Genomic DNA, 23,778 nt, shown 5'->3' on the forward strand with positions numbered 1-23,778 from the left:
CTGTCGGATATTCTACTCCTCTGTAAAAATACAGAAACTACAAGGCAGAGTGGAAGACATCCGACTCAGTACGAACGCAGGGACTTCGTGTGACTGACATTAGCCTACAGATGTCAAATTGGAAATAGGTTTCAGATCAGTGGAGCATCTTCTTCAAATAGAATAAATATACAGTGCCTTGCGAAAGTATTCGGCCCCCTTGAACTTTGCGACCTTTTGCCACATTTCAGGCTTCAAACAAAGATTAAAACTGTATTTTTTTGTGAAGAATCAACAACAAGTGGGACACAATCATGAAGTGGAACGACATTTATTGGATATTTCAAACTTTTTTAACAAATCAAAAACTGAAAAATTGGGCGTGCAAAATTATTCAGCCCCCTTAAGTTAATACTTTGTAGTGCCACCTTTTGCTGCGATTACAGCTGTAAGTCGCTTGGGGTATGTCTCTATCAGTTTTGCACATCGAGAGACTGAAATTTTTTCCCATTCCTCCTTGTAAAACAGCTCGAGCTCAGTGAGGTTGGATGGAGAGCATTTGTGAACAGCAGTTTTCAGTTCTTTCCACAGATTCTCGATTGGATTCAGGTCTGGACTTTGACTTGGCCATTCTAACACCTGGATATGTTTATTTTTGAACCATTCCATTGTAGATTTTGCTTTATGTTTTGGATCATTGTCTTGTTGGAAGACAAATCTCTGTCCCAGTCTCAGGTCTTTTGCAGACTCCATCAGGTTTTCTTTCAGAATGGTCCTGTATTTGGCTCCATCCATCTTCCCATCAATTTGAACCATCTTCCCTGTCCCTGCTGAAGAAAAGCAGGTCCAAACCATGATGCTGCCACCACCATGTTTGACAGTGGGGATGGTGTGTTGAGCTGTGTTGCTTTTACGCCAAACATAACGTTTTGCATTGTTGCCAAAAAGTTCAATTTTGGTTTCATCTGACCAGAGCACCTTCTTCCACATGTTTGGTGTGTCTCCCAGGTGGCTTGTGGCAAACTTTAAACAACACTTTTTATGGATATCTTTAAGAAATGGCTTTCTTCTTGCCACTCTTCCATAAAGGCCAGATTTGTGCAATATACGACTGATTGTTGTCCTATGGACAGAGTCTCCCACCTCAGCTGTAGATCTCTGCAGTTCATCCAGAGTGATCATGGGCCTCTTGGCTGCATCTCTGATCAGTCTTCTCCTTGTATGAGCTGAAAGTTTAGAGGGACGGCCAGGTCTTGGTAGATTTGCAGTGGTCTGATACTCCTTCCATTTCAATATTATCGCTTGCACAGTGCTCCTTGGGATGTTTAAAGCTTGGGAAATCTTTTTGTATCCAAATCCGGCTTTAAACTTCTTCACAACTGTATCTCGGACCTGCCTGGTGTGTTCCTTGTTCTTCATGATGCTCTCTGCGCTTTTAACGGACCTCTGAGACTATCACAGTGCAGGTGCATTTATACGGAGACTTGATTACACACAGGTGGATTGTATTTATCATCATTAGTCATTTAGGTCAACATTGGATCATTCAGAGATCCTCACTGAACTTCTGGAGAGAGTTTGCTGCACTGAAAGTAAAGGGGCTGAATAATTTTGCACGCCCAATTTTTCAGTTTTTGATTTGTTAAAAAAGTTTGAAATATCCAATAAATGTCATTCCACTTCATGATTGTGTCCCACTTGTTGTTGATTCTTCACAAAAAAATACAGTTTTATATCTTTATGTTTGAAGCCTGAAATGTGGCAAAAGGTCGCAAAATTCAAGGGGGCCGAATACTTTCGCAAGGCACTGTATGTTCCCATGGCCACTGACGGGATCTCTATTGTCAATTTGTTATGTTGCTCCTCAGCTTATCTTGTTTACAATACCCATGTTCATAAGGGAGGTACACTAATACTGGTATCAGATACTGTACCTTAATACAAGTATTACTACTGAACTAAGCTTTAAGAAGCAGGGAATGTATTGTTCTTACACTGGATATGTACTGGTAACTGTACACACTAGAGCAGAAACAGTGAGAGAATCGGTAGCTGTTTGTGGATTGGGAGAGGGAGAGGGAGAGGGAGAGGGAGAGGGAGAGGGAGAGGGAGAGGGAGAGGGAGAGGGAGAGGCAGAGGCAGAGGCAGAGGGAGTTGGGACTCCAGCCTGTTGGATGGAGCCTTGAATGGAAGTGAAGAGAGGTGGACAAGAAGTAAGTACAACTCAACTTTAAAAAGTAGGGCTGTATTAAATATGTACTACAGGAATATACATTGAGTGTACAAAACATTAGGAACACCTGCTCTTTAGATGACATAGACTGACAAGGTGAATCCAGGTGAAAGCTATGATCCCTTATTGATGTCACTTGTTAAATCCACTTCAATCAGTGTAGATGGAGAGGAGACCGGTTAAAGAAGGATTTTTATGCCTTGAGACATGGATTGTGTATGTGTTGACATTCACAGGGTGAATGGACAAGACAACATATATAAGTGACTTTGAACAAGGCATGGTAGTAGATGCCAGGCACCTGTCTGTATCAGGAATGGTCCACCAACCAAAGGACATCCAGCCAACTTGACACAACTGTGTGAAGCATTGGAGTCGACATGGGCCAGCATCCCCGTGGAACGCTTTCAACCCTTTATAGAGTCCATGCCCAGATGAATTGAGTCTGTTCTGAGGGAAAAAGGGGGTGCAACTCAATATTAGGAAGGTGTTCTTAATGTTTTGTACACTCAGTGTATACTTGTAGTGTAAGAGTGAAAGCACTGTTAGAGAACCAGTAGCTGAGAACTGTTTGTGGTGTGGAGATTGAGTGAGCAGGGAGTTTCCTCAGCCAGTAGAATGGAGCCTTGCATGGAGGTGAAGAGAGGTGGACAAGTAAGTAAAGTGTTCATTTCCTGCCATTAACAGGTACCAGGTTTTTAAAGGACATAGCCCACTAGCTACCAGTGAGACCAGAGGCTGAGCTAGGGTCCTCTTTTCCTCCTCTCTACCTGTCTCTACTTCCTCTCTGTCAATCTTTCTTTCCCTTTTTCTCCCTCTCTTTGGGAAGACAAACTTTGTTAGACTAACACTTACCATTCATGAAATACTAAGTCATTTTATTTACTTACTAACTAACCGTTATCTAACTAACAACTAACTAATGTACTAACTATCATCCTACATCATTGTTTTTTATTTTGTTTTCCCATTCCTTATTAACAACCGTTTTGTTCACTATTCTTTTGATTTCCTTTCTTCCCCTTTTTCCGGAAAGCAATCAGGCATGGGACACGCTATGGTAAACAAACTACATTGTCTGGTAGATATCATTCTAATTGTCTTTTTTGGATTTGCCGTGTGTCCCCCCCCTTTCTTTTTCTTTTTATACTTTGAGTCTCATCCTAGACACTTCTTATCAAAAAATGAGGAAATGGGTTTGTATTACCAACAGCTTTCTTCACTTCTCAATATCCTCCGCTTCCTTGGTCTCCCAACCTCCCTCCCCCACTTCCCCCTCCCTCCCCCACACCCCCTCCCTCCCCCTCTCCTCTTTTTTTCACTCCGGCTTTTACTTTATTATTTTTATACTTTTTATTCCTCATCGCTACGAAGTTCGCAGAAGTTCTACGAGTCTCAAAAGGAACACCAGATCTGACTTTTGATCTTTTGTCAGGGATACATAAAAAATGTTTTTCCACCAAATAAAAACCTCCACATTTTTGGTGAGTACTGTCGCCAAGAACTGACAGAAGCTCTGCCACGAACCAAACAAGAAGAGTGACTTCTTCTTCAACCAGCAGCAGCCAAACTGCAGTCCAGACTGTAAAACACCAAACAGAGACAAAATGGCATCCCAGAGACAAAATGGTGTCCCAGAGACAAAATGGCGACCCTTTCTTTGCTGGAGCTCTGACAGTTGTTTCCAACACACTCAGTCTGGCACATGGCATGCCCACCACCGCTCATCAACGCCCTTTCACCTCCTGACCAGTGACATCATATGACCTTTACCCTCTCACCCATAACCACTAACACTTTAACATGTTCACTCACTTTCCCCCTATCATTCACTATCACTGTCCTATCCCCCCATCCCGTCCCTGTGTGTTGTGGTTGTAGCATGCTGGTGACAGTGGTGTCTATGTGTTGTGGCTAACTTTAGTCCCTCCCAATCCCCATGACTTGATTGATGCATGAGCCCTGTATCCCGATTGGCTTGATCATGCTTTGTATGACATCATCAAATAATTTATACCCCTTACATGTCCAACTTACTTTGTGTTTTTGTTAACTTTGGTTTGCACATTCGTGAAGTCGTGTGATAATCCTCCCAATATAATGCATGTGTGTGTATAAGAGTGAGTGAGTGTGTGTGACACAGAGAGTATGTGTGTGTTAGTGACTGTGTATAGTTACAAATTGAACCCTGAAACCTAAGACAAGTACAAGCAAGTTGTCCTTGGCAATTTGTCCATTTTTACTAACCCTCCCCCAACCTGAACTATCCAAACCGAACGAGAATCCATTCTCTTAACCCATCAAAGATAAAGAAAATATGCCTCTGCTCTGACATATTTTCTTTACCTGTCCTGTGAACCCTCCCCTATGACTAAAGCCATTAAAAGATCCCAAAACGCAGTCTAATCCCATCTATCGCACCAAGGCACCAACGCTACTAGCCAATAGCCCAGATGATCTCAAGTGAATTCCTAACTGAATGTAAGAAGCAACAGATATCTGTAGACACCAAGTCATAGCAGACCAAGAAGAGAGGTGTATGCATCCTATTGAACAGAGCGTTTTACCTCAGAGTGTAATGGTTTGGCTTTGGTATGTGTTACCCCTATAACAGGTGACTATCTCCGTGGATGGGATCCTCACCACGACAGGGTATACCCAGGAAGACTACACCATGCTGGGGTCTGATGACTTCTTCTACGTGGGTGGGAGTCCTAGTACGGCTGATCTACCTGGTTCTCCTGTCAGCAACAACTTCATGGGCTGCCTGAAAGAGGTAGATTCAGGTTGGGGGTACTGGGAGTGCACTCACAAATGCAAACACGCTAGGGTGCTTGCACGCACGCATGCACGCACACACACACACACACACAAAGCATCCACCTCCACTTAGCTAGTCAGAGCAGTTGAATTAAATATGTCAAATCAGCATGGTTTTTCCTCCCGCTAAGCAACAGCAGCAGTGATGACAAATGAAATTGCATTATCAATGAAAGCTGCGGAGTTGGCAGACAGAGGAAGAAGTGCTCGGCAGCCATTCAATATTCCTCAGCTTAATCTAATTCACAACATTCACAGCAGTTGTGTGTGAGAAAATGGGCCCCAAATAGTTCCTGTCATATGTCATTTGCAGACTCAGCTTGACTGGAGTACAGCAGTGGAATACTTTAAGACTGCGCCAGGCCTTATGTTCACTACCAAGAAAGAATTGTGGTGTGATAAGACAGAATTTATTGTTGTTTTTGGATATGTAAAATGTACTCTCTGACCTCCCAGGCATTTTAGGGGTTTAGATGAAATCCCTTCTTCTTCAAAAGTTGTCGGGCCATTACTCATGCTCGCGTCACCGTGACACTGCACCCTTGCACGTGGAAAGATGACGGTCATCAGGAAGTCTTTGTCCATTGCACACAGGGGCTGAAATGACGTTTAAAAATCAGTGTCCTTTTTCCTCTTCCTTTAAAACCGTCGCTCTCCAGCCTCTCATTGTCATACAGACATTTGATGAACCTGCAAGTGTAGTATTCAGTTCTCATTATCCTCTCCCAAAGGACATCTATTTACCGTTGAAAGAGAGGATGGCAATTGATCCATTGCAAAGCCATTTAGTTGAAAATAAGATAACTAATTCAGATTAGAAGACGGGTTGATCTTGTTCTCGCTCCTCAGAAAGGAGACTAAGGCTACATCCCAAAAGCCCTATGGACCCTGGTCAAGAGCAGCACACTAAATAAGGAATAGGATGTCATTTGGGGTACAGCCTAACAGTCTCGTGTACTGATGACAGCGATGTGGAGTTTGACCTTTAGAATGCTGTAAATGCCATCTTTCTGTTGGCTATTACGTAACGAGTAGCTCTTTAGAAACGCTATACCGATACAGCAGTAACTAGATTGTACTTTGATCATGTAGCCGTTTAACAGAGATCCGCAGATAACACAGACTGTACGGTATACAGTGTTCAGCATATCGTAGAGACAACCCAACACGTGGAGTTGCTCGTTATGATACAGCGGTACAATGGGGATCAGCTATGTACACTACAGTCTAATGATCAGTTAATATGGTCGTATATAGCAGACTACGGGGATGCAGTTTACACATACTGCATATTCTGTCTATGTAGCCCATGGGGGAGTCAAGAGACTGTTTAAGTACCATTCTCAAAAGTGAGCCATAGGATCCTCAGTCCACTTTTATCCAATAGAAACATAACCCAATAATAAACTCCCATTTGCTGGATAGAAAACCCAAGAGCCACAGTGTGACTTTTAAGCACAAACTATCCTCGAGTCCCCTCTACGAGACCTTGGAGTAATTGTGACTGTGGCTGGAGCTGTACCAGTGGCTGGGTGTCATTAGGAAGCCAAAGGGTACGACCATATTAGGAGCATCCTGGTAATGAGTGGAGGCGCTGGAACACTCAGTCAAACCGATAACACTAAAGACAAGGTGACTTCTCTGTGTGTGTTGACTGGGCAGGAGGTAAGTTCAGTATGACGGGCAGTGTGTGAGGGAGGTGTTCGGCCTGACCAGACCGGCCGACTAATCACCCAAATTAGTGTCTCCTTTGTTCAGCTGGCTGAAGGGCAGGGGAAGGACCAGCATTGAGGTGACAGTCAGAGCCCGGCCAACCTTAAGGGGGCAATCTGCAGTTCGAACAGCAGCAACACCCCCACCACTGATTTAGTAAACACCTGAGGGATGGGACTTGGAAAATGTAACCGCTATTGATACAGGAATGGCCATATCAAGATGACTGGCGAGGCTAGACAGTGTTTTACTTTTACAAATGAGTGACAAGCTCATATCTGGGGGTTCTGATTGGGTACCACGGTTTTACTAAGCTTTTGAGGAATCTAAGTTACTCAATGGTATATCATTTAAGTGTAAAACGAGATGTAGCAGAGAGCAAGGGGACACTAATAGCTCAAATGAGTGGCCTCTAGAATGTTTATATATAGAGTATAAGGCACTAGTTGGGAGAAAGGTCATTACTTTACTGGGACATTTGATTCTCTTCCAACACTGTCATGCACAGACGTGATGCAATTATACAGTTGGTTGCTAACCTCCCGCATCAGCAATGTAAGTCTGTCCAGGAACACTGGCATTTAGCCCATCTAACGTCTGTTCAAAAACAGTCTGGTTAATGAGTTAAAAAAAGGGGTCTTTGTTGATTGCTGGTTCATAAGACCCTCTAGTGCTGGCGTCCTTCACAATGTAAGCCCAAATCCCCTAGGAATTGATCAGGGACCTGTGAACCCGATTCATATTAACCCAGGACTGGATAGTCATGGCTGCATCTGAAGAGTTGCCCTACCAATGAATCTGCGCTCACTTACAAAAAAAAATAAAGTTACCATTACATAACGTTGACCATATTACATGCAATCACCACACTAGAAATTCCTTCAGCAACAGAGAGGATCCTATAGCGGACATTCACTCTAACAAATGAAGGCAAGACTTCATATTACTCTAGATGTAGTGGATAAGACGGAAAAAACAAAATCAGTCAAAGTAGCTTTAATTCATTTTTGTGAGGTTGACAGTCACCACTTGGGTTGATCTTGTTCCTTTGAGTGTCCCCTTGGTGTTTGGTATCAAAGGTTGAGTTCTCAGCATTGTTGACCTCATCAGGAACAGATGTGAGGAAAGTGCAGAGGTCATTTGGTAGTTGTAGGCTCAACCTTGTGCTGGGACTTCAGGACATCCCTCAGTGAGTTGGAGTGCTGCGAGACCAAATGTGGTCACCACAGCAACATCAACTTCCAGTTCTATAAAAATAAGTGTTAATGGACTGGGAACCTGTCATAAGTGCTTTTTGAAACAAAAGCGCAGATGAAGTCCCAAGGTCGATATGCACAAGTAATACTGGGAATTGCTATGCGCAGGTTAACATTTATTGGGATGAGTCTTGTCCTGGAAGCAGACCTGCGCAATATCTGCTAGATGTGCCAGCTGCAAAGTAAATGGACTAATGTTAAAATTAATGAAGCTTGTGTCCTAAGGTTAGGCATTAGGGTTAGCAGTGTGGATAATGTTAAGTTTAAAATGCATCTTTAATGATTATGGCTGTGCCTGCTAGTGACCACTGCAGAGCTGAGTCATCCCAATAAACACTAACCTGCTTCCCAAAGTGTCATGAGCAGGATCCTTCCCTCTAAATTACAGTACCATGATCCCATGCATACCCTTACCATGAGTAATCTCTAGTCATCTTTGCTCCAATGGTCTCAGGGGTAGGATTCAACTGAGGGTCTGGGGTGAGAACAGACTATTTAGCAGAGACCCCATATGCAATTATCATACATGCAAACCAGTAAAGAAATGTAATTACCTCTCTGCTCAATCAGTTCCTTCTGCCTGATGCCATCATATGTTGCAGAGCTAACGAAACCATATTTCTTGGGTCCATGACCACCGCATTTTGCGACTGGACGAAATAAGGTCCTAGAATTAAAAAAGTACAATTAACAGCTACTGTAGCGTATATAGAAATGAAGATGTCTGAAATGGCAGCCTATTCCCTTTAGAGTGCACTACTTTTGACCAGCACCTCATGGTCTGGGCAATAGGCTAGACATCGCGGTTGCCTTCTATTGGCTTAACATGTCTGTACATAATACGTCAGTTTAGCATAGAGGACGTCACTGCCTTCCCTTTAATAAAATACAAAATAGTAGCTAACAAGATGAGCGATCAAATGTTTTTTAATTTCTACAAGTAGCTAGTTTGTATCAACTACCTTCACTAAAACCACTACAAAGGCTACTCCTTGCAAAATTGGGATGTCTGCCTTGTTGCGAGTTACCCATCTGAAATTCGCTTTCAAAAAGAGTCAGTCAATTAAACCAGCCCTTAATTACTGTTGCCTAGGGGCAGGTTTTCAAAACTATGGTTGTAGGTAGTGCACAACATAAGGAATAAGATCATACCATTGCAAACAGTCAAAGTACCTCTTGAAGTCCATGCCACTCTTCCAACAACTGCTAGGTGATGCAGGCCTTGCGTTGTCTGTAGCAGAGGGGAAGCCATGTGGATGGACAACTTCTTTTGTCTGTGGTGATAGAAGTGAACCCTTCTGTTTGGTTGGGAAGACAATCACTGGGCCCAAAGTATCATGCTGTTCCCACACTAAAACGACAGTCAAACCTCTCACCAACACATTTGCAGTCAAGACACTCAGGCTCCTCAATTACTAGCATCCCATTAACCCTATTGGAGCAGAAGGTCCCTCCCCTCAAACCCCATTGTGAGGCGGCAAGAAACAGGGATTAAGATGAGAAATATACCTTTGTTGGTCTTCATCCCACTCCTCCAGTGGTCACCAGAGCCTGGGGGTTTGCTGTGGTAGCCACGAGGTTCAGGTGGGCTACTGCCTAATCTTTCACCGAGGGGACAGCGTGCTGGAGCGCCCCCCTTCTGGCTATTCAGACTTGGACAACGGCCACATAGCAAATCATTCTCGTCGGCAGACTTCCACCTGGAAGAAGATTTAGTCATGTACGCAGGACACACCATTTTAACAAATACTATAGTAGTCCAGTGGACAAGTCACAGCCCAGTAAGAGTAGCTAAGTAAAGTCAGACCTCATACCCACCGTCGATGAAGGAGCATGCCTTGTTGCTAGGCTCTGCATGGTCCATGACAGGGACTGCCATAAGGTGGCATGTGATGTACAGCTGAAAAACAGGACGAGCAAAATGCAGCATCACAGTAAGTTATAATACTGTAGCATCATGTACCAGCTACAGTACCCATGATGTTCTCTCAAACATCTTTTTTTAAAACATTGCCCTCACCTCCTGGTGGAACCTAAAGGCATCAATGTGGAAGCGGAGCTTGTCGTCCTGGGTTCTACGCATGAACCTGGAGTCAGGCAACTGGGAATCCATCAAGCACCTGGAGGGGAGATAAAAAGAAAACTAGATATTGGGGTTTAGTTAATCTTCCTTGGTACCAAACAAAGAAGCCTCCAAGCACCATTAAAGGGGAAATATTTTCATAGGGACAGCTGGAGAACTATCATTCTAGGTAGGCTCTTTAGGTTACTGGGGAAAGACGTATCTGGGGACAGAGTTCCAGTCTGGGTCCAGTGCTGCCGTGCAGCTGCTAACAAAGAACCTGAGCCTGGTGTGGTGAGCGACCCTGACAGACACCTCCACGTTGATGGGATCACCCAGGAAGTAGACTCCTGAACCCCGCTCATAAAGCCAGTCACCTGGAGAGGAAGTGCCAGAAGGTTATCCCAAAAATGGACTGAATGAGCCCAACCTGACTCCTTATAGTCCAAGGACCTTACATGCATTAAGGCAAATTGGCTCGGGCAGCCGTAACGTTCTATATACTTAAAGCCCCGTGGTGGATCACATCCAAATCATTTCACAACTGCAATGTTAAGTTGCAGCCAACAGTATTTCAGTATTTTTGTGGCATCCATCTTCCGCTTACAGGGGTTGAGACGCAGATGGGTAATTAGCACAGGTACGTTTTACGTAAACAAGCGATGTAACATGGAAATATAGCCATATAAAGTGTAGCAATATGAAGGTGGAGCAATTTAACCTTTTGAAAATTATTTCACTGATATGAACACAGCAACATGTCCGGTGTTTCCAACAGCAAGCGTCGAGTTTTTACTTCAGGGCCCCGGTTTCCCCAATTGAACTGAGCATTTTAACGATGCATCTTTCCTACAACGGCAGAAGATTTAACATGCGTTCCCAAACCACCATGCAGAGAGAACATACCAATAGGATCTTACCAGAACAAGTGTCGGGGCACTTAAAACAAACCCGGCCAGAAGATACTACCGTCAATAAGCACTAAAAGTAGTTAGCGTCTATGAAGGGGTTAAAAGGTATAAAATTGAGGGGATTGTTAACAGGGCCATATTTAGTACACATTTAAGTGCATAGAACATTGCTGATATAATTGTTACCAATTAAAAAGTGTGGTCTGAAGTGATTCTATATTCTGCACATTAGAGGGGCAGTTGTGGCTCTGCCCAATGCAGCCCAGGATTTATATACACCCACTTGTCATGAGCATCAAGGAGAACTGCAGCGTGTCCTCAGCAGACACTGTGGCGGTAAAGTGGATCCAGGTCGACTGGAGAGAGACTGTTCAAACTGTACTTCCTGAAAAAAAAGCATAGAATTAAGACAAGCAAACCAGTAGGCCGACGCAGTACAACAGTATAGCCTAAACTCACCTTTCGTAGTGACACGGCAGGGTAGCCTAGTGGTTAGAGCGTTGGACTAGTAACCGGAAGGTTGTGAGTTCAAACCCCCGAGCTGACAAGGTACAAATCTGTCGTTGTGCCCCTGAACAGGCAGTTAACCCACTGCTCCCAGGCCGTCATTGAAAATAAGAATGTGTTCTTAACTGACTTGCCTGGTTAAATAAAAGGTAGTGACACTCAATTGGGATTAAAGCGCCATCCATTCTAATAACCCCATCTGGGGTGTTACTGGGTGTATATCTGAGGTGGTTTGTGTAGATCAAGGAGTTTTCGTTCAGCTGTGGAGTCAAACGCAGAAACTAAGAGAATGTAATTCTGAGAAGCCTTCTATTGACAATTCCGCCGTGCTTACCATATGCTTCGTTCCACAGTCCGATAGTGCTGCAAATATTCTGTACTCATCTCCGGCTGCTGAAACTGTAGCCCGACAGGACTCCTGAGCTTGGTACTGTTCAACTCCAAGGCGCAGGTCAGCCATGTCGATAAGCGTACCAATTTTAAACAAAAATCAGCATTCACGACTATCTCCATGTAGTCTGAAAAGCATTTCACAGCAACAGTTTTCACTGGAAATGGTTTGTTGGTGGCGTTGAGGCTGTTTAAAGGGCAGATGACTGCCAATTTGGGGCATTCGGCTTGGAAGTTGTCGTTGCCATGGGTCAGTGCTGTAAGTATGTGGAAAAGCAGGAGAGATGAAGTTTACCACCAGTAAGAACATCAACTGCTTTAATGTTACACTGAGAATTGTTGCCACACACCAATAACTAATTTAACTCTGTATGTTAGAGGGGCACGTTCCTCTGCTATGCTACAATTTATGAAACTGAGGTAGATTTTAACAACCAACCAGGCTGCACACCTGGGCTGGATTAGGCCCTAATTGGACTTTGCATCTGATTAGTCATGATCTTTAATTGGCACATCTTGGGCAGGTTCCTCTGCACGGGTCTTGCTGATGCATGCCAGATTTGACAAAGCCTTGATAGGTATTTTACGCATCAGCTAACCACATCACATGTTATAGCAAACTGTCAGTCGATGACACAGTCGATGACGTGGCACGCAACCATTGGTTGATGAATGCAGCATCTGCGCAGGGGAAACACGACCGTTATCTGTGCCATTGTACGTTGGATAAGGTCGCAATCCCCAGCTCAAACGTTTCATGCATCAACCAATGGTTGCACGCCACGTCATCGACTCAATCAATCAAATGTATTTATGAAGCCTTATGAAGCTGATCACAAAGTGCAGTACAGAAACCCAGCCTAAAACCCCAAACAGCAAGCAATGCAGGTGTAGAAGCACGGTGGCTAGGAAAAACTCCCTAGAAAGGCAGGAACCTAGGAAGAAACCTAGAGAGGAACCAGGCTCTGAGGGGTCGCCAGTCCTCTTCAGGCTGTGCCGGGTGGAGATTATTACAGAACATGGCTAAGATGTTCAAACATTCATAGATGACCAGCCGGGTCAAATAATAATAATCACAGTGATTGTAGACGGTGCAACAGGTCAGCACCTCAGGAGTAAATGTCAGTTGGTTTTTTCATAGCCGATCATTCAGAGTTAGAGACAGCAGGTGCGTTAGAGAGAGAGTCGAAAACAGCAGGTCCGGGACACGGTAGCACGTCCGGTGAACAGGTCAGGGTTCCATAGCCACAGGCAGAACAGTTGAAACTGGAGCAGCTGTGCCGTCGGGCACCAGTTTGCTATAACATATGATGTGTTAGCTGATAGTTCAATACCTATCTAAGCATTGTAAGATTTGGCATGCGTCCGCAACGACTGGGCAGAGAAACGAGCCCTAAGTGTTCCCAGGAACCACATTCCTATGGTATTTAGGACCTGTGTTACGATCCTGATGTTTGTCACCAAAGATGGTTTGTTTACGTTTCTACCGTTGTGCCTAGATGGAGAAGGCCTACAGCTCTGTCTAGTGGTCGCGTCAGGGACAACAGTTTTGACAACAGTAGCATTGTAGCTAAGCCTAAAAGCCAATTTATGCTTAAACTGGGCATGCAGTGGCCAAATCAAGCTCTGTACAGCATCACTGTGCGCATATCAACTTTTGTAACAACGCCGAGGGCTCCGTATAGTACAGTATAGCTCCGCGTTGACATGATTGGTTGACGATAGGTGGGGGCAGTACGTCCTGTATAAACACAAACTCACTTCCTTGACATCTTCCTTCATAACAGCTCTGCTCTGCTCCGCTAAGCTCAATAAGCATGAAAGCCCTGACGTCTGCGGAGGCTGCATCGCAGTAAATTATGCTGTATGGCCACTGCAGACATCGCATTGCCATGCAGAGCTTTAAACCCTAACCCTTTTCCTAACCTTAACCTCATTCCCCTAACCTGCTACACAAATTAAAATAAAATAAAATGTTATTTGTCACATCCGCCGAATACAACAGGTGCAGTTAGACCTAACCGTGAAATGCTCACTTACAAGCCCTTAACCAACAATGATGTTTTAAGAAAATAAGAGTTAAGAAAAATATTGACTAAATAAACTAAAGTTAAAAATAAAAGAGCAACAATAAAATAACAATAACGAGGCTATATACAGGGGGTACCGGTAGAGAGTCAATGTGAGGTGGTACCGGTTAGTTGAGGTAAATTCACCTGCGTTAGTACTCCTAACCTTCTACGTTAATTCACTAACTTGCTACGTTAACTATCCTAACCTGCTATGTAAACAGAACATCTGTGCCGACACAATCGTCAGTATCAGCACACTGGTGCTTCTTTGATGCCAAGTTGCTTTCAAACGCCGACCTGTACTGGACATAATTCACAAATGCACTTTTCATCACATGCCACCTGAACGGTAGCTCATTAGCTAGAGTCAAGGTTTAGGAACTAATCAGATACCACAGCAACAGGATACTCTTTTTCCTGTGAAACCACACTATCTGCACATTGTTGTTCAAATAGTTTGTTAATTTTACTGTAGTCTATGATAATCTTTTGTCTCCAGCGTCCTAAATAATACCACAAATGCACATTTAAAAAATGATTTAAAAACGGGCAAAATGGTACGCAGGGTGTGAAATGCGAACCTCACATTCAAACTAACTTTAGTTTATTAATAATCGGACCTATCCATTGCGCCACTAAGTTTTGATGGATTTAGCGAACAAAATAATAAACTTCTATATAAACATCAAACATGTTTATTCCTGACCAACAGATGTCCCTAATGAGCATTGTGTTAAAAGCGTTGAGCAATGAACCGTTTTTCGCCACAATTTGGTGAAAGACCCAAAAGCTTCAGACAACCTCAATTTCCCATCACTACCAAAAAGTCAAAAAGTTGTGTAACTACAATGTGTCATTTCCTCCGACGTGATGAAAGCAGCAACGGTGGCGTCTGAAAATGGAACACACTTTTGTCCATCGGTAACTCAAAACGGGATTGGTCCATGGATGTCTTTGGTCAAACTTCTGGACTAATCTGCTGTTGATGTGTTGAATACTTGAATAATGAAATATGAATAATTCTGACCAGAGGCTTAAAGTTTTATATTAAAAACAACAACAACAACAAACACATACAGTGCATTCGGAAAGTATTCAGAACCGTTCCCTTCCTCCAAATTGTGTTATGTTACAGCCTTGTTCTAAAAAATATACATTTTTAATTATCCTCATCAAGCTACACACAATACCGCATAATGACAATGTGCATAATGACAATACCGCATAATGACAAAGTGCATAATGACAAAGTGCATAATGACAATACCGCATGATGACAGTGCATAATGACAATACCGCATAATGACAAAGTGCATAATGACAATACCGCATAATGACAAAGTGCATAATGACAATACCGCATAATGACAAAGTGCATAATGACAATACCGCATAATGACAAAGTGCATAATGACAATACCGCATAATGACAAAGTGCATAATGACAATACCGCATAATGACAATGTGCAAAATGACAATATCGCATAATGACAAAGTGCATAATGACAATACCGCATAATGACAAAGTGCATAATAACAATATTGCATAATTCAGACCCTTTGCTATGAGACTCGAAATTGAGCTCAGGTGCATCCTGTTTCCATTGATCATCCTTGAGATGTTTCTACAACTTGATTGGAGTCCACCTGTGGTAAATTCAATTGATTGGACATGATTTGGAAAGGCACACACCTGTCTATATTAGGTCCCACAGTTGACAGTGCATGTCAGAGCAAAAACCAAGCCATGAGGTTGAAGGAATTGTCCGTAGAGCTCTGAGAAAGGATTGTGTTGAGGCACAGATCTGAACACGGTGGCCTCCATCATTCTTAAATGGAAGAAATTTGGAACCACCAAGACTTTCCCAGAGCTGGCCGCCCAGCAAAACTGAGCAAATGGGTGAAAAGGGTCTTGGTCAGGGAGGTGGCCAAGACCCCAATTTTAACTCTGATAGAGCTCCAGAGCTCCTCTGTGGAAATGGGAGAACCTTCTAGAAGGACAGCCATCTCTGCAACACTCCACCAATCAGGCCTTTATGGTAGGGTGGCCAGACGAAAGCCACTCCTCAGTAAAAAGGCACATGACAGACCACTTGGAGTTTGCCAAAAGGCACATAAAGGACTCTCAGACCATGAGAAACAAGATTCTCTGGTCTGATGAAACCAAGATGGAACTCTTTGGCCTGAATGTCAAGTTTCACATCTAGAGGAAACCAGGCACCATCCCTACGGTGAAGCGTGGTGGTGGCAGCATCCCAGGCAGGGACTGGGAAACTAGTCAGGATCGAGGGAAAGATGAAAAAGAGCAAGAAAAGAGATCCTTGATGAAAACCTGCTCGAGAGCTCTCAGGACCTCATACTGGGGCGAAGGTTCACCTTCCAACAGGACAACGACCCTGAGCACACAGCCAAGACAACGCATGAGTGGCTTCAGGACAAGTCTCTTAATGTCCTTGAGTGGCTCTGCCAGAGCCCGGACTTGAACCCAATCGAACATCTCTGGAGAGATCTGAAAAAAGCTGTGCATCGACGCTCCCCATCCAACCTGACAGAACTTGAGAGAATCTGCAGAGACGTTTTTTATTTCTCATTATGGGGTATTGTTTGTAGATTGATGAGAAAAAAAAACAATCCATTTCAGAATAAGGCTGTAACATAACAAAATGTGGAAAAAGTCGAGGGGTCTGAATACTTTCCGAATACACTGTATAATCTGGAACTGGTGAGAACACCAACTTGTGTGAGTAGACCATATAATTATCCTCCATTTGAGGGTTCCATAGAGAGAAGTGAGATCATGAGAGGGGTTTTCAATTCTGAGAGCCATTTTACATTTGCAACAGACAAAATATTTTGCAACGGAATCTGACTAATGAGTACACCTGGTCTTAGGTCACGGAACAGAACAGCAATACCTAAGAGCAGGTGTGTCAGAAAGCTAAACAACTACTGCTGACTGCTGTGTTGACTGCTGTGGCTAGCCAAAAATGACTTGTTTTGAACAACTTATCCTTGGAGGCTTTTAAAGTGTGCTGGCACTATGATTTTGAACATTCAAAGAGTGTGCAAAGCTGTCATCAAGACAAAAGGTGGCTATTTGAAGAATCTGAACTATAAAATATATTTGGATTTGTTTAACACTTTTTGGGGGTTTACTACATGAGTCCATATGTGTTATTTCAAAGTTTTGATGTCTTCACTATTATTCTGCAATGTAGAAAATAGTACAAATAAAGAACAACCATGAATGAGTAGGTGTTCTAGAACTTTAGTGTAACTTCTGAGGAATTGGATGCAAAAGCACCTCCACCAATCACCCTACACCACTGCGTACACACCCGTTGTTAGAGCGTTGGGACAGTAATCGAAAGGTCCCCGATCTGACAAGGTAAAATTCTGTAGTTCTGCCCCTGAGCAAGGCAGTTAACCCACTGTTCCCCGGGCACCGAAGATGTGGATGTCGATTATGTCCGCACCTCTCTGATTCAGAGGGTTTGGGTTAAATGCGGAAGACATATTTCAGTTGAATGCATTCAGTTGTACATCAGATCGCTATGTCATATGTGGTTAGCTGATATGTTGAATATGTATCCAGGAATTGTAAGACTTGGCATGCGTCTACAATGTAGTCAGGGAGGAACTTAACCAAAGCCTTTCCATTCTTGACTTTCTGAGGGTAGGACTATGCCACAGACTGCTGATAAGATTCACAAAAACATGAGTATCCATTGAGAATGACTGAGGGGGCTGTGATTAATCTGGGGTCGGGAAAATAGGCCTAAGACCCTGTTCCTCATAAGACCCCGGGGCGGACTGGCCATCTAGCGTTTCGGACAAATGCCAGATGGGCTGGTCCATTTTTTGCCCAGTGAGCCTGTCTAACTTCAGTTTTTGGGCAAAATTATAATTATCTGGCTAATAATGGGGTTCTCAAGGAATAAAATGGGCCGGTTTGGGGGCCTTAAGGAAACAAAAGATCTGGTGTGTTAGAAATGCCAGGGTCAATTCCTGGTCCCAGTCCGCCCCTTAATCTGTTTACAGAGTGATTACCTCTACAGCATTATAATGAATCACCATGTGACTGGGGGCGTGGGGAGTCATAGGTTATGTCCCAAATACTACCCTATTTCATATTTAGTGCACTATTTTTGACCAGGACCCATGGGGCTCTGGTCAAAAGTAGTGCACTGTATAGGGAATAGAGTGCCATTTGGGACGCAGTACATCATGGCGCATTCTACTGCATGCCAACCCTGGCTTGACTGACTGCAGGGTACGACCCTTACAACCATGCCCACCCTGCTTTGGCTCTGCTTGATTACACATTGCCATTCTCTCTCTCTCTCTCTCTCTCTCTCTCTCTCTCTAGTCTCTCTCTCTCATTCTAGTCTCTCTCTCTCTCCATATTGCTTTAATTGCCTCTTTCTTCCTCGCTGTCTGTCTGTCTGTCTGTCTGTCCAGCCCTCCTCCCTTCCTCCCTCCTCCCTCCCTCTCCTGCTCTGTATACAGCTGATGAGCGATGATTCAGTTAATTTGGGCCCACTGGCTGGATGGTTGGATCACGCTTCATCAGTGTCTTTCTCTTCCACGGCTTTTCTAATGTCAGGCCAGAGCTGTAACAGAGGATTAGGGAGGGATAGAGTGGGTCAAGAGAAGGGGGGGTTAGACTCATCCCTGCCCAGCTTCTCTCTCTCTCTCTCTCTGTCTCTCTCTCTCTCTCTCTCTCTCTCTCTCACTCTCTCTCTCTCTCTCTCTCTCTCTGTCTCTCTCTCTCTCTCTCTCTCACTCTCTCTCTCTCTCTCACACTCTCTCTCTCTCTCTGTCTCTCTCTCTGTCTCTCTCTCTCACTCTCTCTCTCTCTCTCTCTCTCTCTCTCTCTCTCACACTCTCTCTCTCTCAACTCTCTTTCTCTCTCTCTCTCTCTCTCTCTCTCTCTCTCTCTCTCTCACACTCTCTCTCTCACTCTCTCTCTCTCACTCTCTCTTTTTTCTTTGAAGAGTAAACCCGACAGAGTACAGCTAAGCTCCACCGCTCCACAGAGAAAGAGCTGATCGATAGCATTGAATCCCACCCTCCCTTCTGCCATCCCTTTCTCCCTCCTTTCCGCCCTCCCTCTCTCGCTGCCTGGGAATAAAAGAGGATGCTACGGTATTGTCCTCCTCTCTTCTCTACTTCCTCTGCACTCCTCCACCCACCCTAGGCATAGGGACGATAGCGTCATGCCTCCATCCCCCTTGTGTTCAGCCATGTGGGCCAGCAGTCACGTGACGTAAGCCAGTGATCAGAGGCGGTAGCAGTGGAGGCCATGCCTCCTGGCATCCACAGGGCACCAGCGCCAAGACAGGCAGGCTAGTGCTCAAAGGAAGCATCTTGTATTGCAGCTCAACTCTCTTGAGCCTGCTATACTGTCACCCAGTTTGTGGAAGGAGGAAGTGAAAGAGATGCAGGGATGGAGGGATGGAAGGTATTAGGGAGAGGGAGGGAGAGGGAGGGAGGGAGAGACCAACATTTGGCATTTCGGATGAACATACTGCCCTCGTCATCCTAAAAGGCATCATCAGCCATGTTGTATTTTCACTAAAGCTTTTTTTCATCTCTGCTCATTTCTGTTTTGTAACATGAATCACACACAGCACAAATCCTACAGTGTATTTTGTCAGAGGCACAGACACAGCTAAATGCTTCATAGGATGCTCCTCTGGCCTCTGACCTCTGACCCCTGAGGGTATACCCAGCAAGCTTTGCCATAGAGAGACACACACGTATGTGACCTCTGTCTCTCTGTAAAGCTAGCCCCACACACCCATAATACATACATAGCTTTGTGCCCTGTCTTTGTGTGGGGAACTGGGATGAATCTGGGGTCGGGAAACAGGCCTAAGACCATGTGGCCTTTGCTTTTCTAAAGCCAGTATATCTTACTGTAATGTAATATTGTGAAATCCCTACAGCCTCCACCTAGATGAGCTATTGTTACAATAACCTCAGAAATTCATCTTAATGACACCCCTATTCACCCACACAACGACAATCAATTTCATCACCCCCACCCAGGAATAAGAATAATGATTTCCAATAATGCTTATTATATCACATTTTATCTGGATCATACACCTCCTTTCAAATCCCTAATCCCTGCTGTCATCCAATTTCAAATCATATTTACACACAGGCTCATTGTACCATCGATCTAGCTCTGTTTTGTTTTCATTACTCTCACCGCTCTCTGGAGAGATGGGATTGAGTCCTCTAGCTAGCTTAAACACAGTGGTGTGTGTGTTTACTTCTTTAAATGTAGCTGTGGGGACTGGCCTGTGTCTTTATTCCTCCCTCTTATGAATACTAAGTCAAAATCATCGGAAGGAGAGAGGGAGGGAGGTATGTAAAGAGGGAGGCAGTGAGGCAGGCAGAGGAAGGCAGGGAGGCAAGTAGAGAGAGAGGCAGGCAGGCAGGTAGAGAGTAAAAGAGGCCTGGAGGGAGGGGGAGAGAGATAGAGGCAGCCACCGAGGGAGGAAGGGAGAGATGGAGTGAGAGAGGCAGGCAGACAAAGAGACAGGCAGCCGGTGTGAACGGGGAAAGATGGGGCAGAGAGGACTTGCACTGATCTATAGTAGATTAGTCTGTGTCTCTGCTCCCGACATGGATCAATATGTCATCTCAGGGAGGAGGAGGAGAGAGGTGGAGAGAGGAGGAGGAAATGTAAGCGGAGAGGTCGAGGAGAGAGATGGAGAGAGAAGGGGGAAATGGAGAAGGAAGAGGAGGAGAGAGGAGAGCTGGAGGAGGAGGGAGAGGGAGACAAGGACGAGGAGAGAGGAGGAAGATGGAGAGAGGAGGAAAAGGGGGCAAAGGAGGAGGAGGAGAGCTGGAGAAGGATGAGCGATGGAGGAGCAGGGATGGAGAATCAGACACGTTAAAGGCTGTGGTTGCATTGTGAATGGCCCGTGTGGCTAGGGGACAGCAGGGAGGGAGAATCAGACACGTTAAAGGCTGTGGTTGCATTGTGAATGGCCCGTGTGGCTAGGGGACAGAAGGGATGGAGAATCATACACGTTAAAGGCTGTGGTTGCATTGTGAATGGCCCGTGTGGCTAGGGGACAGCAGGGATGGAGAATCAGACACGTTAAAGGCTGTGGTTGCATTGTGAATGGCCCGTGTGGCTAGGGGACAGCAGGGATGGCCTATGGATAGCATAATAAAGCTGAGATCCTAACAAAGGCAGCTAGGGGAGAGATGAGGGGTGCGGGGAGGCCAATCTCTCTTTTCTAACATCATTTCCCTTAGGTTATTGACCAGCAGAGCAGAATGGAGCGTCCAGCCAGTCATAACCAGATGTATCTATCCGCCCTTATTATTGTTGTACAGAAGGGTTGATTGTGTTGGATTAGTGTGTCCTTGAATAACGGGGCAAGGAATGGTGGTGTTAAAGGCCACTTCTCACAGTCAAACTAAGCCAGAGGGTCAGCGCCATGTATTCATGGTTGGCCCAGGGAAGCCAGGATTCCCCCCCCAAAAAAATTGATCAAGAAAACAAATAAACAAAATAATGTATCTGTGTTTCATAAATGTCCTTCAATTCGCAAGATGATGAATGTATCTCACTGGAGAACACATCCGAGTGAAAGAAACAGCTCCCCTCTGTCTCAATATGTGTATCCTAGCTATCTGATGCTGTCTGGTCCTAAAGAGTATGACATTGTTGCTGCCCATAGCATTGAATGTAAGGTAAGCCAGTGAGCATTTTGCCTCCCTTGTTCATTTAAAATATATATATATATATATATATAATAGCCAATCCGTATTGAGCTAAACTGAGTGAATTTCAATTTGGCTTCACACCGATCACATAACACTTGATGCCAAACCTCACTGACAGAAAAAACTTGAATTGTTGCATCTCGTTGTGTCATTGTCCTCTGGTGGCTAGCTAGCTAGCCAAAATCAACCCTTTCCTAAATTAGCCATGGATGGAGATCGGGATTTAGACTTGTGGTTTTACTTAATTCTCTGCGCTGGCTAATGATTATAACGACGATTGTGATCCAACCATAAATTCATACGTTGTTGTGCCCCTGGCCTGAGAGGATGGAAGTTCAACATGTAGCTAGATGTAGAAGGCTAATGTTAACTAGCTGGCCTGGTGCATCGTTGCCCATGAAATGAAGTTATGCTTTTCATGGTTACTACATGATTCCATTTGTGTTATTTCATAGTTTTGATGTTTTCACTATTATTATACATTGTAGAAAATAGTAAAAATAAAGAAAAACCTTTGAATGAGTAGGTGTTCTAAAACTTTTGACTGGTAGTGTATACCTGTAACGGTTTTCTAGTGGTGATGAAGGAGAGTCGGACCAAACTGCAGCGTGTCGATTGCGATCCATGTTTAATACAACAAAGAAACACGAACACTACACAAAACAATAAACGAAACCGAAACAGCCTATCTGGTGCAAACTAACAGAGAGTACACATAGGACACTAAGGACAATCACCCACGACAAACTCAAAGAATATGGCTGCCTAAATATGGTTCCCAATCAGAGACAACGATAAGCACCTGCCTCTGATTGAGAACCACTCCAGACAGCCATAGACCTTGCTAGACAACCCACTAAGCTACAATCCCAATACCACCACCAAAACCCCAAGACAAACACACCACAATTACAAAAACCCCATGCCACACCCTGGCCTGACCAAATACATAAAGATAAACACAAAATACTTTGACCAGGGCGTGACAATACCAAACAAAAACCATTGATTTCAATGTTAAACAAACCATATGTACAATGACTACTTTAAACAATTTCCACTGAACATTTGACCAAAAAACACATTTACAGGACGAACTGTGCAGATACAAAGTCTGGTAACAGAATAAAACTGGTTGAGATTTTACCGTAATTCTGTTACAAAACTTCTTCATCTGCACAGTTTTTCCAGTAAATGTTTATGTTTTATTTACTGTGAAAATGATTTAGAGAAGTCAGCCATTGTGCATAGAGTGAGTCTCAGCGTAAATCCGTTCCCGTGGAATTACCCCTAGGTAGACTGTGTTTAGTGTTGGTTACAGATGTTGTTTTACACAAACACCACCTTGTCCGACTTCTCCCTAGTGACATACAGTGGCCTAGTGTACATGGACACTAATCCTCTCCTCTTTCCCTCCCTCTTTTTCTCCTCTCCCCCTTTTCCCAATGTTTTTCTTATCTAATTATCTCTCTCTCTCTCTGCCTCTAATTCTTTGTTGCTTCTCTCTCTCTCTCTCTCTCTCTCTCACTATCTTCCCCCCTCTTTCTCTATCTTTCTATCTATCTATCTACCTCCCTCCCTCCCTTCCAGTCTCTGGGCCCCTGTGTTGATCTACTGTCAAATCTTCCAGGATTATCTGTAATCCTGGAGCTGCAGAATCTGTTTGCTGACAGCTGTGTTCTCAAATATTACTACTACTGTTTGCCATGCACACACTGCCCTATATACCGGAACCAGAGTGAGCTTGAGGGAAGGAGAGAGAGAGAGAGAGACAGAGATAAAGAGAGAGAGGGAAGGAAGGAAGGAGGAGATAGGAGAGGGAGGAAGAGACAGTGTGAGAGAGGGAGAGAGAGAGAGAGAGAGAGATAGGGGGAAGGAAGGAAGGAGATAGGAGAGAGAGGGAAGGAGATGGGAGAGAGAGAGACAGAGGGAAGGAGATAGGAGAGAGAGAGAGAGGGAAGGAGATGGGAGAGAGAGAGACAGAGGGAAGGAGAAAGGAGAGAGAGAGGGAAGGTGATGGGAGAGAGAGAGACAGAGGGAAGGAGATTGGAGAGAGAGAGACAGAGGGAAGGAGCTGGG

The 23,778-nt window shown here is 44.2% G+C and overlaps 1 protein-coding gene and 1 long non-coding RNA gene across 14 annotated transcripts in view; one reads left to right on the plus strand and one right to left on the minus strand.

Moving 5' to 3' along the window:
* LOC112237004 (neurexin-3b-like) overlaps positions 1-23,778 on the plus strand; it is a 492,294-nt gene that overhangs the window by 147,356 nt on the left and 321,160 nt on the right. For 9 of the 10 annotated variants that reach the window (XM_042321785.1, XM_042321793.1, XM_042321786.1 and 6 more), the window contains exons 7-8: positions 3,249-3,272; positions 4,827-4,988. In XM_042321785.1, coding sequence (XP_042177719.1) covers positions 3,249-3,272; positions 4,827-4,988 — 186 coding nt within the window. The remainder of the gene's footprint in view (positions 1-3,248; positions 3,273-4,826; positions 4,989-23,778) is intronic. The other variant, XM_042321788.1, reaches the window with a different exon arrangement.
* LOC112237007 lies at positions 7,735-12,279 on the minus strand. 4 transcript variants are annotated; one of them, XR_002951317.2, is made up of 10 exons: positions 11,816-12,279; positions 11,258-11,359; positions 10,272-10,440; positions 10,022-10,121; positions 9,820-9,901; positions 9,511-9,701; positions 9,175-9,275; positions 8,556-8,668; positions 8,416-8,476; positions 7,735-7,992 (listed from the first exon to the last, which is right to left on the minus strand). It is a non-coding gene; the product is annotated as an uncharacterized LOC112237007 (long non-coding RNA). The 4 variants fall into 4 exon arrangements; XR_002951318.1 differs by lacking the exon at positions 11,816-12,279 and adding an exon at positions 11,434-11,474 and having other exon boundaries at positions 10,344-10,440; XR_002951316.1 differs by lacking the exon at positions 11,816-12,279 and adding an exon at positions 11,434-11,474.

Source organism: Oncorhynchus tshawytscha, linkage group LG05 (genome assembly GCF_018296145.1).
Source record: "Oncorhynchus tshawytscha isolate Ot180627B linkage group LG05, Otsh_v2.0, whole genome shotgun sequence".
NCBI lineage: Eukaryota > Metazoa > Chordata > Actinopteri > Salmoniformes > Salmonidae > Oncorhynchus > Oncorhynchus tshawytscha.